Raw genomic sequence first — 15,809 nt, 5'->3', positions numbered from 1 at the left:
GGATTGTTACTCCGGTAATTCTGATCACAGACTCGTCAATTCTGAGATCCTCATCTCGACGTCCCTTCGAAATGACGAAAGTCTGTAACGGTCGCCGAAGTCGAATTGAATCGGTGATGGGAGAAAGTAAGGCTTTCGGAAAGGAATAATGAATATCACGCGAGTAGTAGTAGTTGTAGTACTGTACCGTACGTGTGATTAGGTAACAAAATAAAACGGGCGTCCGTTCGTTGATTGCAGTATAGCGGTGGGTTGGATTAATGGGCAAAAATAACTACTCCGCGAACCAGTAAACAACTTAAAGTCGTGAGATTGTTGCCAAACAAACTTCCTGTCATTCGTAACGAAATTATACCAGTAGACACCTGCGATTCCACATCGGTCGAATGGAAATCAACTCGGTTTGATAACCGCCCTTATTTCGTCTGCTCATTATCGGAAAGTGAAAATCTTCGGTTTGAAAATTATGATGAAAAATTACGAGATTTACTTCAAACATCCGAAAATTCTTATACCGTGGATTTTTAAGACAATGGCTAGAAATGGTCAACAGATACGGTTTGAGTCTGACAATGAGGTGTCCATAGTCCTCATCATCTCCGGACTATACGGCGCAGCATAGTAGAGCAGCGTGCGACCTGCTTACCCCATTTATATACCTGGCCAACGACGCAGTACGACTGGATATCCGTCGGGTTTTTGTCGCAGAATGTCGTAAACCAATAATAGGTTCGGCACCTTTTTATCTATATTTTCTACCCACGTATACCACCATAGACGTCATCTCCACCACGATGTGGATATTCTTGGAGCGGTGGTTTTTCCATGCACCCTCCCCAAAGAAAAGTCATAAACAACTTTGGCGAGTATAAATAATTGCGATAACTCCCGTTGCTATAGACGTATAAAAGTACTCGCTTCTTTCGGTTCCAATCAGCTGCAAAAAGCATCAGCCAACATCTGAGTGAAATTCCGAGAACCCCGGTAGCTATTTTCATCCACCGCCCACGAGCGACTCGGCTTTTCCTCGCGATTTATACGATTAATTGATCGATCGCTGAACGGGCCATCGAAAGAGCGGATGTTCGCTTCAAACGATCAGATGAAACTGTATCAGAAAATTATCGACTCCGTCAATGGCTGGATACCGCGTCATCTCGCAACTGGAAATGTTGTTTGCGGGGCACAAAAAAAAACTCGGAGATGAATATGTATATGAATATTTCCAACGAACACCTCGTCACACACACCCTCTCCAATTATCAAACCCTTGTGTTCGGAATTGAATTCCTCAGATTTCGAATATCCACAATATAACCACGAGGATCGAAGTTATATAGTCTCGTAAATGACTGAAACGGACTCCCGATTGCTTAGAGATTTTTTTGCCCTCAGCCAACCCCTTCGGGGCTGAAGAGTTCGACGGAGTAGACCCAACAAAGACACGCCACTTTTGTAACAATGGTATTGTTTGCAGCACGCCCTCTCTGGAGGTGGGCAATACTTCCGGTTCCAGATTTCAAGGATTGTCTGGGTGGATGACGGTCAAAGAAAACTGGTCAGTACCTCGTGACGAATCGAAATCTTTTGAGAAACACCCGATCATCTATTGATCCCAAAAACGGATGAAGCCGTTGCAGTATCGGAGAGTTTCAAAGTCAAGAAATACCGTTCCACTGTTTTCCAGTGTTTCTATTTCCGGTCAAGATTGAGATCTTCCCTAAGGATTCGTTGCGCCGTCGTACAGGAATTTCACGTTATTTCTCCAGCTTTGTTACTCGTCACAAAAGCTTTTTAATCATAACGCGACTCGGCGCAGCCTCGATCGACACATGAGATTCTTGAAATTCACCGATATAATTATACACACGTATCGCACGGGTGTCCGTCCGGCTACTCGCTATTCCCTCGCTTCGGGATAGGGGGTGTTAACAGAGCGGATGATTCGTACTGGACAGGGAGAACCCAGACGAGCGTTTAGCAAGGCCAAATCACTTTTAGTACAAGTTTTTCTCCTCCGGGCTATTATGAATAATGGTTGATATTATTGTCTCTGTGGTCCAGCCGCTACCGCTGACCCCCTCGGCACCTCGCGGTGCGACTAGAAAGAAGGAGTTAATAACGGTCGCGTGTTGAAATGCCGACCATTATACAGAAACGTGTAGATATTATGTGTCGGCTAACAAGCTCCTGACTAATGACTCGCGCGTGACGCGGTATGACGAATTCACCGGGATACGCTCTCAACTCCCGGTATATTTCTCATCCCGCGGGATAGGCGAAAAAAAAAAAAAGCCGTACACAAATTCAATAACTTTCGGAAGATGCAACGCGCGTGTAAAAATGTTCGGCGAAAATTTTCCGAAGAGAAGTATACAGCGACGATTTGCCGACTCGACAGCTGTTTAGAGGATCGTGAGGACAAGGGGATTCGAAATGGCTGGAGCTATTATAACCATCCGCGCTATCGAGAGAAACCGGCTCTGGAAGAACTGGGTCTCTTTCGTCGCGATAATTGTGTAATTTTGACCGCTCGTCTGTTTCTGCTGCTGTTGACCTCCCGCGGGACCATACGGAATGACGCGACGAAGGCAAGAGGATCGAAGGGGGGAAAAAATGAGCGAAGCGCGGCGCGCGAACACGTCTCAATCGTCTTCGACTCGCGTCTTAGAATTTCGAAAGAGGCGTCAGACTTTTAATTCACTAACGCCTTCTAGATCTACGACTTCTTGAGTTAAGGGCATGATTCGCGGACATTGATCCCGAAAGACATGGAATTCGACCGGTCGGCCGTAAAGCGAGCAACCACCGAACGAAATACTGAAATGCCTCCGGACTTGAGGAGTTTATCCGCCGTTCGAACTGGACATTCGTACGATATCCCAGGCTTCCCTTCCTCCCCGCGATCACCGTCAACCTCGCGGACTCCGGGGATATGATCTGCGGATCGACGTCGTGTGGGTCCGAGCGTGCCGGACATAGCACCGCGTCCCCGCAACTTTGTTTTGTCACGACGCGACCCAAGTTTTTCCCATCGTTCTCTGGCGGCAAATCCTACGGCCGGGCCTTGGCGCATTACGCGCAATTAGACGCCAGGGTGGCCCCGAGGTATGCCCGACAAACGGCACCCCGCCCGCCCGCCCTCCCCTTCCACTCGCCGTGCTCCCTGCCGTTTCTTCTTCCTCCTTCCACCCTCCGCCGGGGCTCTAAAAAAACTCCCGTTTCGCGAGCGAGCGAACGAGCGAGCGACTTATATTCCTCGGCGGAGTTGGTCGTGGCTGGTGTAAGTATCGCCGCTGCCCTCTTCGACGCGGCCCCCCCGGCTCTCGTCGTTTTTCTTATACAGGTATATTTCTCTACCCTCTTGCGGGACGACGCGCGGACGAAACGGAAAAGGGGACAACATTGTATCGATGCGTGTATCTGCACCGTGTACCTCGGCTCCGAGCAGCGGCGGCATTGCGGCAGCAACATCGACAATTATCGTTATTGTTATTGTTATTTACCGGACATAGATACTTGCGGGTAGAAGGCAACCTCGCTGGTTGTATACGTTCATGCAACGAGCTACGTGTGCGGTCTTGACTCACTTCAAATGGCTGCTGCTGCCACTTCGCTCAAGGCTCACGGCGATCGCTACCACCGTAGAGTATCCTGCTCTCAAAGGTTTGTAGCCTGGAGCTATTTTGGATCGAAATAAATGAAAAGATTTTAGGTAAAACGACGAACGTCTCTTTTATCGAATGACGACAAACGATGGATCTCATTGATTTTGGTGCACGATGTACATTTGAATCGTTTGGTATCGTTAGAAATCGGCGATGATCCGATCGTTGGTTGTGCGGCATAGCAACCGGCCGCTTCGCATCAGGAGGAAAGGCAAACTCGGTTTTCGAAGGACTGCGCGGCGGTACGGAGCTGCTTGCGTTGCAGAAGAAGCCGATGGCACCGTTTACTGCTACAGGATACGCGCAGCGACGAGTCGAGCACAATACTCAGCTGCTACTTCTGCTGATGGTGCAGCTCGACGTAATTACTGCCGGCGTAATTAATTTAGTTGGAGTCGGCGTTCGTTTAACCGGTAACTATATTGCCTATTTTTCCTTCACATTGCTTCACGTCGTTTCTTTCAGTGCTAGCGAGTTATATACCCGAGTGCCATAGCGAGGTGGAGTTTTCCATCCGCAGCGCGACGCACCGCCGGTTGGAAAGACAATCTCTCGGAAGGTGGTCTGCATTTTTAGGATCCTTTTTTACCCTCCACGCAGTCGAGACTGCTGTGTAGTCTTAACTTCGCCAACAGCCGACTCGTACCCGAATCCGTCGTCCGTCCGTCGATTCGTTAAACGCAAAATAGACGGTATAATACGACTCCGAGGGGATTTTTGTTTACAGACTTCCCAAGGATGCGAACGACATTCTTCGTCCCAAATACTACAAACGTGCCGCCCGGCTATCCGCAGTCCGCTCGTTTCCTTAGGAAAAGTACCAACTCTCGGTCGACGGTGGTCCCGAGACTATTGGTGTGGCCCGTGGCCCGCAATGTCACCCCGTATACGGCTTCCCTGAGGCGGTGATGTTAACTTCATTTTCCTTCATTAAACTCCACGTGACTTCGGGACCCCGTTCAACAATACCTGCCATTCTTGTAATCTATATGCTATTCACCTCCGCACTATTGAGACATCCTACCGATCCCATTGTTCGCCTTTACGTTTTACAACTGGGCGGAGAGAGTCCTAAATATTTTCAACCAGACTGCCGCTGAGCCATCTCCTTGTACCCCGCGCTGTGCGGACCTCGGCTATTCTACTTTTAAACAGCTGGGGAATATTACGGGGTGAGGATACGCCGCGGTCCTCCGCACCGTACGGACGACGGAATCGTTAACGTTCAGAAGTGATTAAAATAATTTAGAGGAAAAAATTTATCATCTCCGGTGCGGGATAATTTTTTTAAATTTGGATTGCGACTTTGTGAATTTTTCGAGTCGAAGCAGAAGCGAGGCTGCAGGAGCCGACGAGGAGCGTCGGTAGCCCTACAAATGGCGACGTTCTCGGTAACTCCGCACCTCGCCTTGCGACACTCGGACAGGCGCGAGTTCGTCGTAGGTCCACGGCGAGGTAAAGGCGGTTAACCGGAGGTTTTCTTGCCCCTTTGTAACCTCGAGTAGATAACCTACCTCCTAGGCTTGTGTCACTCGCTAAAGAGTATTAAATGCGTTTCCTTTGTAGGGGAATAGATGATTGCTCGGGACAGTTACTATCTGGAAACGAGACCTGGGTAAAACACGAAACACCCAACTACAGTTAGTTATTAGCTCGGCAAACAGCTCGTCAACAACCCAACATCTAACACCAAGTTTTTTCACGCCACCAACATCGATTGTACACGGTGTGCGGCTATACGTGCGCCTCTCGCTTATAATCGCTCCTTATTCTCATTCCGAGGAGTTGCTCAGCTGAAATCGATATTTCACTCCGCTTTCTGCTCCCCGACGCTGCCCAGGTGTAGGTATCGTCCGGAGAATGGTCAACGCCGGCTCTCACTGTCCTACCCAGATGCACCGGTAGGCCTCGGGAGATCGTGCCTAAGCTATTTCACTTTTTACGATGGACAATGCCCGGGACAAAACTCTCCTCTCATCGCGGTATACAGAAAAATCCATCGATATACCGATTCGAATGATTCTTCAAACTCCGAGAGAAAGCGTGGTGTGCCTTTTTCAGATACGTACCAGGGACCGACTTCCGGTCTTATTCATCTCCCCGATGATCGATAAAAATTATTTCATTATCGTAATTTCCTCGGAGGAGGGAGGGAGGGTCGCTGCCAAACGAAAGTCGGAAATAACAAATTTCATCGGAACACACGAGCCACGCAGATTTACGGTGTTTGATATTTAGTAACGGAGCAGCTGATATTGTCGTCTCTCCTCGGTATACATAAGCGTAAGCGATCTTCGAAGTCGTGACCATGGCGTGGGTGACGCTGGCCTTAGGCCAAAGACAGTTACCGACGCCTCGCGTTCCAACAACTTCGCGACGTTGTAGTCGAGAGTTCCTCAAAACGGGTGAATCGAGGGGTCACGGTACCTCGCATCGATGCGTCAAGTGCTAGTTTATAAAATTGACACGCTGATGGAATCTCCGATCGTCCGTCTCGCTCGTCTCCGTCATCACTTCTCGACGATTTCGATCGCGCGCGGATCTTACGAGTGAACAGGAACCGAGGGAGATATTACATCACGGAGTTATCGTAAGAATGATTCTCCCCTACATAATTTTATTCGGTTAACGTCCTCCTTTTCTCACTTCGTTTCGTAATCAAACTGCGAAACTCTGTCAACGCGAGCTCGTAGATGCAACGTTCTTAATATTGTCAAGCGCCTCCGATTCCACTCGGCATTTGATTTTTCACCTAACAAATAACTAACGGATCGTCTAATTTCCCAAACAATTCACAATATCGGCCCCGGATTTTGAACAGCTCTCGGCTGCCCCTATATCCGATTATGAATAATGTAAATCGTACGCGTGCGCCTATTGTCAGAGATATTTATGGCCGCTGGACGTTGTACGACGAGTGATACCCCCGCACTGTCCACAGAGTCGTTTTTGAATTCTCAGCACTTGGCACCGCGATCAGACACCTAGACACCACATGGGCTTAGCGGATGAGCTTTGCCGCGGCACCTCATTGCCGATCACTTTTTTCCAAGCTTTTCCCTCGTGATCCTTGCTCGTCAGTTTTCTAGCGGTGAAATTAGAATCTCTGGAATATACCACCGACGGCTTGTACGTGTTGGTAGCAAATATCAGATCCACCTCGAAACTTTATTCGAAACTCGTATTTATTTTTATGAGGTTTGAATATCAAAAGCCATCGGCAAGAAAAATATTCACAGAGATCAATCGGTCGACGTGTTTATCATAATCTATGAATATCGCCGACCGCGCGATTCATCCAGATTTTGTACATGGGTATATCGCTTGGGGAAGAGATGATCATTGTTAAAAAAATCAGAGGAACGGATTATTCCAGTGGAAAGGCTGCCGCGTGCAACCTGGCCTTATAAAATAAACCCGCTCCTAAAAATACACGCAATTGTGATACACTCAGGAATAACTCCCTGGAGGTTGAGCATCGTCGTCGAGTCGCGTGCCGAGGGATATCCGAAGTGGTTGTGTCAGTCAGTTATAGTTTCGTTGATCATTGAGTAGTAGCGAACCGAGATCCGCGAAGAATAAAGTTTGCGTCACTCTCGTCTGCAGCTGTTTGGGTTTCATAAAATCTAACCGCCGCTAAACAATGTGGGAGGACTTGGCGTTATCATCCTCTCGCGTAACGTATCCCGAGTGAATAGATCAGACGATGACGACTGGTCGATTCGTTTTTCTTGATTCCGCTTCCTCGTTTGTCGCAGAGTTCTTCTTATCTCGATATGGACGACTACATGGACGACTGCACGGAGGATTCTTTCGGCTCGGTGGACGAGGTCAATCGGACCAGAAGGACGAGGAGACAACGGAAGAAGAAATCTTCGTCGGGTCTGACGGGGCTCTTTCGGAAAGGTAATGACTCAAAAATTAATTCCGTTCGTCGATCGACACTCGGCCGCGTCTCCGGCTGTGAAAATCGATCGAAACTTTACAAGCTCGACTTTTGTAAATTTTCACAGCGTGGCGTAGGATTAAAGCGGGAAACGGCGAACTGAGCCCGGACGAATCGTTCGAAGATGAAAATCAACCGCCACATCGTGAGTAAATCTATTGGCAATGCTTCGTTTGAAATTTTACATTAACAACGGACGGTTGTTCGTATCACCCGAGTCGCGCGACGGGAAAGGTTTCCTACGGCTGGCGATAACCCGCCGCTTGTAGGTTACCGATGGTTGGAACGCCCTATAACGTCCGTAGCCTTTTGGCCACGCTCAGGTAACGCGTGACCCAGCCGGGGGGAAAACCTGCAGCACCTGAAGGTAAAGATACGATGGTACAACAGGTCTCGTTGACCAAATTTTGCCAAGCGTATGACTCTAGCGGAGAGAAATAAGCGAATCTGGATATTCTGCGATTCCGAATTCGAACTGAAACCACGAGACCGAACAGATCGAGTGATTTTCGCGGGTTCTATTTTGAGGCTTCTCACATCGGGAATTAATATTGCCCAGTCCGCCCATCGGAATCTTCTCTTGTGAGATAAGAGCAAACGTTCTCTTGACCCGAGGTCAATTGTTCCGGGTCGCTTACATCCGATATAATATACCTTGCATAAGATTCAAGCGCTCTTCGGCGAACAACGAGAGCTTCGGAGCATAAGCATAACTTCCACCGTCTCTTTTGAAATCCGTCGGAAATCTCCGGGAATTCTGATGGAAATAGGACGCGCCCGAAATCCGCCTTCGATGATTTTCAGGTCAACGTCGAGTTCTTGTCGTTATGCGAGCGACTCGACCAAATCGAAATCACAAACAGAGTCGCCTCCGCGACCATCTCCATTTTCTAATTTAGTCTCAACTCTGATTATTCTCTAAGCTTGACTTCCAACAATGGGCAGAATTACCGGTTCTCCCTCCGCATGAAATCCGTACCCCATCTAGACCCGTCCGATCGAAATTGCGGCCCGAGGTGTGAGGCTCCGTTTTACGCCTGAGCAATTTGCCAAAGATATATAGAGAGACCTCTGCTTCAGCTTTCCGCGGATCTGAGAGATTTTCCTTCACCTTCGAGGCGGAACAGCATCGGGTTCTCGGCAGCTTTGAGCACGTGTTGCTGTAAACGTTCTCCCCATCCAGCTACGGTAGACGCTACAGCTGCTCACAGACACACCCTGAAAATTTTCATGCCTTTTCTACACGTTACGCCACGCTACACCACGCCATGCCGCGCCACAGAACATGGCTGATAGCCACTTTAAACTTTGCAAAGTCAGAGCCAAACTGCTCGAGCCTAGCTGGCAACTCGACCCGGAGTATCGACCGATGTAATTGAATCGCCCACCCGAACTACCGACTAGAATTTCCTCCACGGTTTTGGTCACGATGCCTCTTTACGAATGCGCGTACTCGTATCTACCTAATTTCGTTGGAAGTCGACGACGAAATCCCGAATATCGCGTTCGCCTACTCGAACGATCTACTTCCGACAGATTTCCCGCACTCCGAATTCTCTCCAACGTTCATAGAAACGACGCGCGTACGCCGAACGGGAACTTTTCCGCGTCCTGATCCATCATCGCGTCCCCGCGGTTTCAAAGTTAACGTTGAATCGGTGTTGTTCTTATGTGTATCAAATTATCCGACTCTTCATAGATTGTTAACAAAACAACCGCGCCGAGTTTGAAACAGAGGCAATTAGAGAATCGTGCAGTAATTGAACGACCGGGTATACCGGAGTCGAGCATTTTGCCTCCTCCCGTCATAGCCGGTTACATATTTAATGTTCGCGGTGTAGGTCGAACGCGATGTTCCTTACATACGTTGAAATTAGCGATGAAGTTTCCAACAACTTTACCGCACTCCATCAGATATACGCAAGCTAAGAACGTTTTCAACGTACCCAGAGTATAACACCCCCCCATCCCCCCGTCGAGCGATCTTATTCTAGGCGGCAGTCGATTAATATCGGTCGGTTATATTCGCCCGCTTTGGTCAGCCGTACAATGATTGAAAAGCACCGATATTTGTCCAAGGAGTATGTATTTCCATTTCTCCGCTTATCCGCTCCGTTGAATGGCTCGGCACCCTCGAGTAAAGTATAGAAAAGAGAAGTGAACGTTACGAGGATCCGATACCGGGGCTGACTGCAATCCTGGATGAATCGGACTCTCTTCCACCTACCGGTGCCAAGAATCCATTGGAATCGAATCGATCGATAATAAGTTGTTATCGGGTGTGGGGTGTTTTATTAAAATAGTTTATTCTCTCGAGAAAGTAGCCGAGGGCGAGGAGAGGTCAGCGTCGGTTTCGCCTAGATAATTACACCTCGTTGACGGGACTGTACAGGTAGTCGAGTCAAGTATCATCCGAAGCGAGGTTAAGCATCGTCAGCTCGTACGTAAGCACCAGTTTTTTCTAATATTCCACACTTTGTTCTTGAGGAAAATTCGTGATATGACATGTAGAGAGGTAAAAATGAGAACTTTACCTGGCGTATCATCTTCCCTAAAGTACATGTATATACCCTATAGCTATTCATTGTTGTTCTAGCCATAAAACCTGAAGAAAAGTATATCCATTGTCTTACTGGAAAGCTGGATGAACGTTCTTCCGTCCCGTTCTCCTCATTCACCTTCGCTTTCTCCTCCGTTTCTTTTTCCTCCGCCGCGACCTCATACGTTCCACCTTCGTGTACTTACACGTGTCTATGCAGGTGAAGTCTTTCGTAGGTAATTCACGTTCCTTGGTTGGCTCATCAGAAGGATTTGGAGATGAGGATGGGGGTGGATGGGGAGGTACCGCGAACCAGATCCGACCTCGTAAGTTCTAGGCTTTGTCTTGAACGGAAATTTCTCCCTGTCGTTGGAATAGTTTGGTGTTTAGTTTGAAGTCACGTGTTTCACGCGCGTATTCACGTTCGCGCTGTAATACACGATGAATAATTTGTCGTTCGCTTGTCGATGGGGGCACGAGAAGAGACCCGACAATTTATCGATATCGATTCACCCCAGCGTCTCGGGTGAAGATATATCTCCGCACATAAATCAGATCCTCTTTAAAGGTTACGCGGGACGACGTGTATCGATATAATTGTCTTGACTGAACTTTTGAAAGCCGCTTGTAAAACTTTCAGGAACGATCAAAGAATTATACCGAAGCTACGCGATTGATCGGAGCATATGATCGAAATTAATATGGCGTCAAGATTCGAGGGCTCGTGTACTACTGCGAACATGATTTCTTTGTACGAAACAAAACTTTTTGGATTTTTTCGATTTTTGGGGCAAAAATTGAAGTATTTTCAAAATCGATCGCAGGGCACTTTTCTAATGTATTTTGATCTCAGGAACATGAATCCGTTGCTCAAATTAAGCTACGATTTTTTCTCGTCGAGATATCCTCGATTTTTATGATTTTGGAGCGATAAATTGGCGATAACTCGATCAATTTCATAGATAGATCAATTTAACTTCCAGATTCGGATTCCTGAGCTCAAAATACACAAGAATAGCATATAAAATAAAATATTTTTTTTTGGCCCAAAATCGACGAAATTCCAAGGGGTACCCCTTGGAAAAATCTCAAATTTTGACCAAAAATTTTTATTTTTAAGATTTGATTGTATGGCACTTTTTTTATTGTGTTTTGACCTCAGGAACACGATTCCGTTGCTCAAATTGAGCTACGAATTTTTCCCTTCGAGATATTTTAATTTTTCCGCTCTGAAAAGTGAAAAATTGGCGATAACTCGATCAATTTTGTAGATAGATCAATTTAACTTGTGAATTTGGATTCCTGAGGTCAAAATACACGAGAAAAACATATAAAATGAAATATTTTTTTTTGGCCCAAAATCGACAAAATTTCAAGGGGTACCCCTTTGGATTTTTTCAATTTTTGACAAAAAATTTTTATTTTTTAAATTTCATTGTATGGCACTTTTTTATTGTGTTTTAACATCAGGAACACGAATCCGTTGGTCAAATGGAGCTACGAATTTTTCCCTTCGAGATATTCTTGATTTTTGTGATTTTTGATTGAAAAATTGGCGATAACTCGATCAATTTTATGGATAGATGAATTTGGCATCTGGATTCGGATTCTCGAGTTCAAAATATACAAGCATATACTATGAATTGATCATGGTTTTGAGGACCTCTCAAGATGTCAAAAAATTTTCATTCAGTCCAACAAATATTTTGGAAAAAGCAGCCAGTCGTTTGACGTGGAAGGTCTCACACGTATACCTACATGTGTTTCGTACGTGTAATGGTCTTTTTCCTTGCCCAACCTTTTTTCATTCATTTTTTCATGGAAGCCGGTGTACTTGAGGTTTGGTCAAAGCGGTAGATCCTACTTGAGAAATTTCTTCTTTGCGGTAGCCAATTTCGGTTTCCACCGGCGTTCATTCTTCGGAGTCCCGAGCGTAAATTGCCTGGAATCAGACGCACCCGGGGGATCGCGTTCGCGTAAGAGATTAACGAGGCACCCGAAAAATTTTAATTTCGCATTTGCGGCTCATTTTTCAGAATCACTGCCGAACTGTACCCCGTGGAGCTCGGTAGAGCGTTCACCTATAGCTTTACCGCTGCTGCGGTCGTACCGATGCGATCGAGGGGTTTTTACGGTTCTCATTTCAATCGTGGAATGTATAATCCGTGGTATTTATACGAAAAATTTATCGCTCCCAAACGGATAGTGAGAGTGACGGATTAAAGAGACTATTGTCGTAAGTCCATCTAGCTAATTCATCCGGCGCGGGTCCTCCAGACGACGCGAAAATCGTGAGAGGACATAACGTATCCCGAGAGCTGTTACCAAACCACGATCCGCGAATTAACATTCTCGTCGCTTTTCGCCACGCTAATTGCGAAACTTTCCCACAGTGACGAGGGTGATGGAATTCGAGTACGCGTACGCTCGTCCATCGCTCAGTCTCCGTCTTCCTACTTTACGCTAACCCTGTACCCTCCACCCCAATTCCATTACGCATATTCGTCCGAACTCGCCGACACACACGTGTACATCACTTTACGCAACGTCCTTACGTCCACTTTCGAACGCAAGATTTTCGAGTGGGCAGGCTTGTGTGCTCACTGCTCAACATTCTCTCTCTCTCTCTCTCTCTCCGGTTGCGACTATCCTGTGAAACATGCAAACCATGTACAAAGTCCATCCCTAGTGGCGATCGTAGCTAACAACAAAGCCCGTTGGCTTACAGCTAACGCGGAGCTGCTCCAGCCAACGGTTCACATACCGACCGACCAGTCTATATGGGGAAAGGTCAGTTTCAATCCGTTTATCAAACGAAAACTTCGACCCTAAGTAAAACAGCTCAAAGCTACGCGTTAAACACGACTAGGTAAGCCCGATAATATCTCTCTAACTGGGGAGGGCAGGCTCAGGGGAAATATGAAGAACCCGCATTATCAATTCTCCGTGACTATCGGCCTTCGCGTTCCCCCAAATATAATATATCTCGGAGACGGAGAGTGTTGGGCGCTTTTACGCTCAGGTGAACGTCCGAGTGCGAGCGTTAGAATCGGAGCGGTATTCCGCTTATCGTGAAACTCGAAACATCGCTTCGGCGGTTTATAGTGCGTTACCCCATACGACGTGGGAATAAATGTCTCGTGTCCCTGGTTCGATTTCGATATTCGAGGCAAGTGCCGTGGAAAATTACGCCGGCAAATGTTTGCAAATATATTCCGCATCGGTCATCCCCACGTTCGTTACCCCGGCGTCGAAGAAACTCCGCTCATTTCATCCCACCGGTACGCTACGATCGATCGCTACAAATTCAACCGCTTTCAACGTTTTCCATTCCTATTTCGTCGATTTCATATTCCGAGCGGTGAGATATTTAATATACGAACTTTTTATTATTCGATCTCATCGGCACAATGAATCCTGAATATTTAAACGAGAAATAATAAAATGAAATCTGTATCTCGCACCCATCAAATCAGCTCGTTTTAATAAAATTAAGCGAGAGTAGATGAATTTCGACGAGCGATGATGAATTATTATAAAATGAGCTTTCCCGTCTACTCGGCCTGATTATTATCGCCGTAATGCACCGGGAAATCTTAGAATCGAAACCGATCGTTCGGCTACACCGTCGGTTCGGTGTTCGGTGGATTTTAATTAATTATTCAAGTTGCATCGACGCGCTTCGAACGAGATTACGGAAGTCACCCCGCAAACGTTTCCCCCCGCCACCCCGATATCGTCCACACGTGAATTCCCCAACCGGAATATCACGTACTGTCGCCTTACGTTCGTTTTTAAATAAAAAATATTCTAGAAGGGGACTCTCCACCTCAAAGTAGCGCCGCGCGACAAGGTAATAGCGGAGACAATTATGGCGTTTACGAGCCTTGCGCCGTTTGTTTCAGTGCCACTCGTTATTAGCACGATCATTATCGTAATCGAGAACACAATGCATTCGCCGGCGTAAAATTCGCTCGAGTTTCCGGTACGTGCGGTCGGGCGAAACCTGGGGCGCTTCGCGTCGGCGGAGACGAGGGAAAATATGGGCCGATATGGACTACGGCGAATAGACAGACCAGCGGTGATTTTTATTTGCTTTGGGAAAACTAATACATCGACGTGCCGCGCGCGGTAGTCGAATCCCGTTGTTGTAGTTCGCTACTACCTGCTGGTGAAATACGAGAGGATAAAGCAGTAGCTGCAGGAACAGCAGCGACTCGCGTTCGCCGCTCTTCTTACACAGCTTTTCTCCGATTCGCTTGTTTCTTCGCGGAGCAGAAACTGGGAGAGATTGTTTACAGGGACGTGTGTCTGCCGACGTTACGAGTTTGAATTGATGGACCGAGTAACGTAGTGCGTTCGTTTTCATATTTGCGGAGAAAATATCCACCAAGAGTTTTTCCAAATTGAATGTAACTCGCACGGTATACCTACGTGGTATTATACAGATATAACCGACGGAGGATCCAAGAAAGAGTAGCTAAATTGCGGGTAGGGGTGCGGCGGAAAGGGTTAAAAGTAGAGAGAAAAGGGGTTGGAAAGGATAGGAGGAAAAAGGATACGTCGGAGGTAAGATAGGCGGCAGAGAGAGAGAGGGATGAAGGAATTGGATTAGATCAGATTTATCGGCCGAAATACCGCGGTCTTAAAATGGGGGATGCGGCACCGGCCTGGAAAACACGGATTACCGGATACTGTTGTGCTTTTTCTTAAATTTGTTATCCTACGGGTACATCGTGTCCGACTGTGAACGGGTCGGCGTCAAAGTAGATCGGATAGTTTCTCCACATAATTCGCGTCCGACGAAAGGACGTATAGGTACGCGATTCCATCGTGAGAAATAAAATTGCCGGACGAAGAATATCGCTCGTTTCGTTCAAGTCTCGCTGCTATAAAATACGTAGTAACTACCCGGCGCAATTCTGTCGACTAGGCATCGTCGTCGGGTATCAAATTGGATTCGCTCGCTCGCGACGCGACGCGACGCGCGGCACTTTTCTGATCAAATAACCGATATACTCTCGTTCGTCCGGCTACGGCTGCAGGTACGCGCGTCCTATAGTCATTCATATACATACATACGTTATATACACGTATTTTCGGTATTCTAAATTGCCGCGATAATTTTGCTCCGAAATTCCAACGGATTCGACGCGCGAAGCGCATAAACCTCCCCGAACGTGACAACTATAGATGTAACGTATATCCGTATTTGTATACATGTATAAGTACCAACTATGCATCAAGCTATCCGTGCATTCGCGTATAGGATGTACGTACGTACGTTGCCGAACGTAGAGTACAGCGATATCCCCGTAATGTAGATGAGTACTGTTCCGGTTGTAAACAAGCTATGACGGTGCTGACCCGCGTGATTACCTGAACCCTCGCCTGAACCCAACTGGGTCAATGCGTGATAACAACCTGCGCAGCCGCCCGGTGCTGAACTTTGATGAACAATTGCGGTTCCCGTTACGTTTTTAATATCGCGTTAACGGCCGAACACGGCATTACCCATCTATGGAAGCGACGGGAAATTCTGTACTCTGCATAGACGCGACGGTAGGTATACGAGCAAAGTATTAATTGATAATAGATGTACACAATTAATTACCGCCGGAGCTATATCGCGCGCGGAAATAGGTCACTCGCCGTA

The 15,809-nt window shown here is 47.0% G+C and overlaps 1 protein-coding gene across 2 annotated transcripts in view; it reads left to right on the top strand.

Moving 5' to 3' along the window:
* Nucleotides 1-1,091: 1,091 nt before the first annotated feature.
* Nucleotides 1,092-15,809, top strand: part of LOC105692943 (Kv channel-interacting protein 1) — a 96,564-nt gene continuing 81,846 nt past the window's right edge. The window contains exons 1-4 of one of the 2 annotated variants that reach the window (XM_048649209.1): nt 1,092-3,666; nt 3,813-4,081; nt 7,427-7,574; nt 7,682-7,759. In XM_048649209.1, the coding sequence (XP_048505166.1) occupies nt 7,445-7,574; nt 7,682-7,759 (208 nt within the window). In that variant the 5' untranslated portion in view covers nt 1,092-3,666; nt 3,813-4,081; nt 7,427-7,444. Of the gene's footprint in view, nt 3,667-3,812; nt 4,082-6,069; nt 6,259-7,426; nt 7,575-7,681; nt 7,760-15,809 lie in introns of those variants that run through there. The other variant, XM_048649203.1, reaches the window with a different exon arrangement.

Source organism: Athalia rosae, chromosome 1 (genome assembly GCF_917208135.1).
Source record: "Athalia rosae chromosome 1, iyAthRosa1.1, whole genome shotgun sequence".
NCBI lineage: Eukaryota > Metazoa > Arthropoda > Insecta > Hymenoptera > Athaliidae > Athalia > Athalia rosae.
Note: the sequence above shows the minus strand (reverse complement) of the source record. Positions and strands in the feature narration are given on the sequence as shown.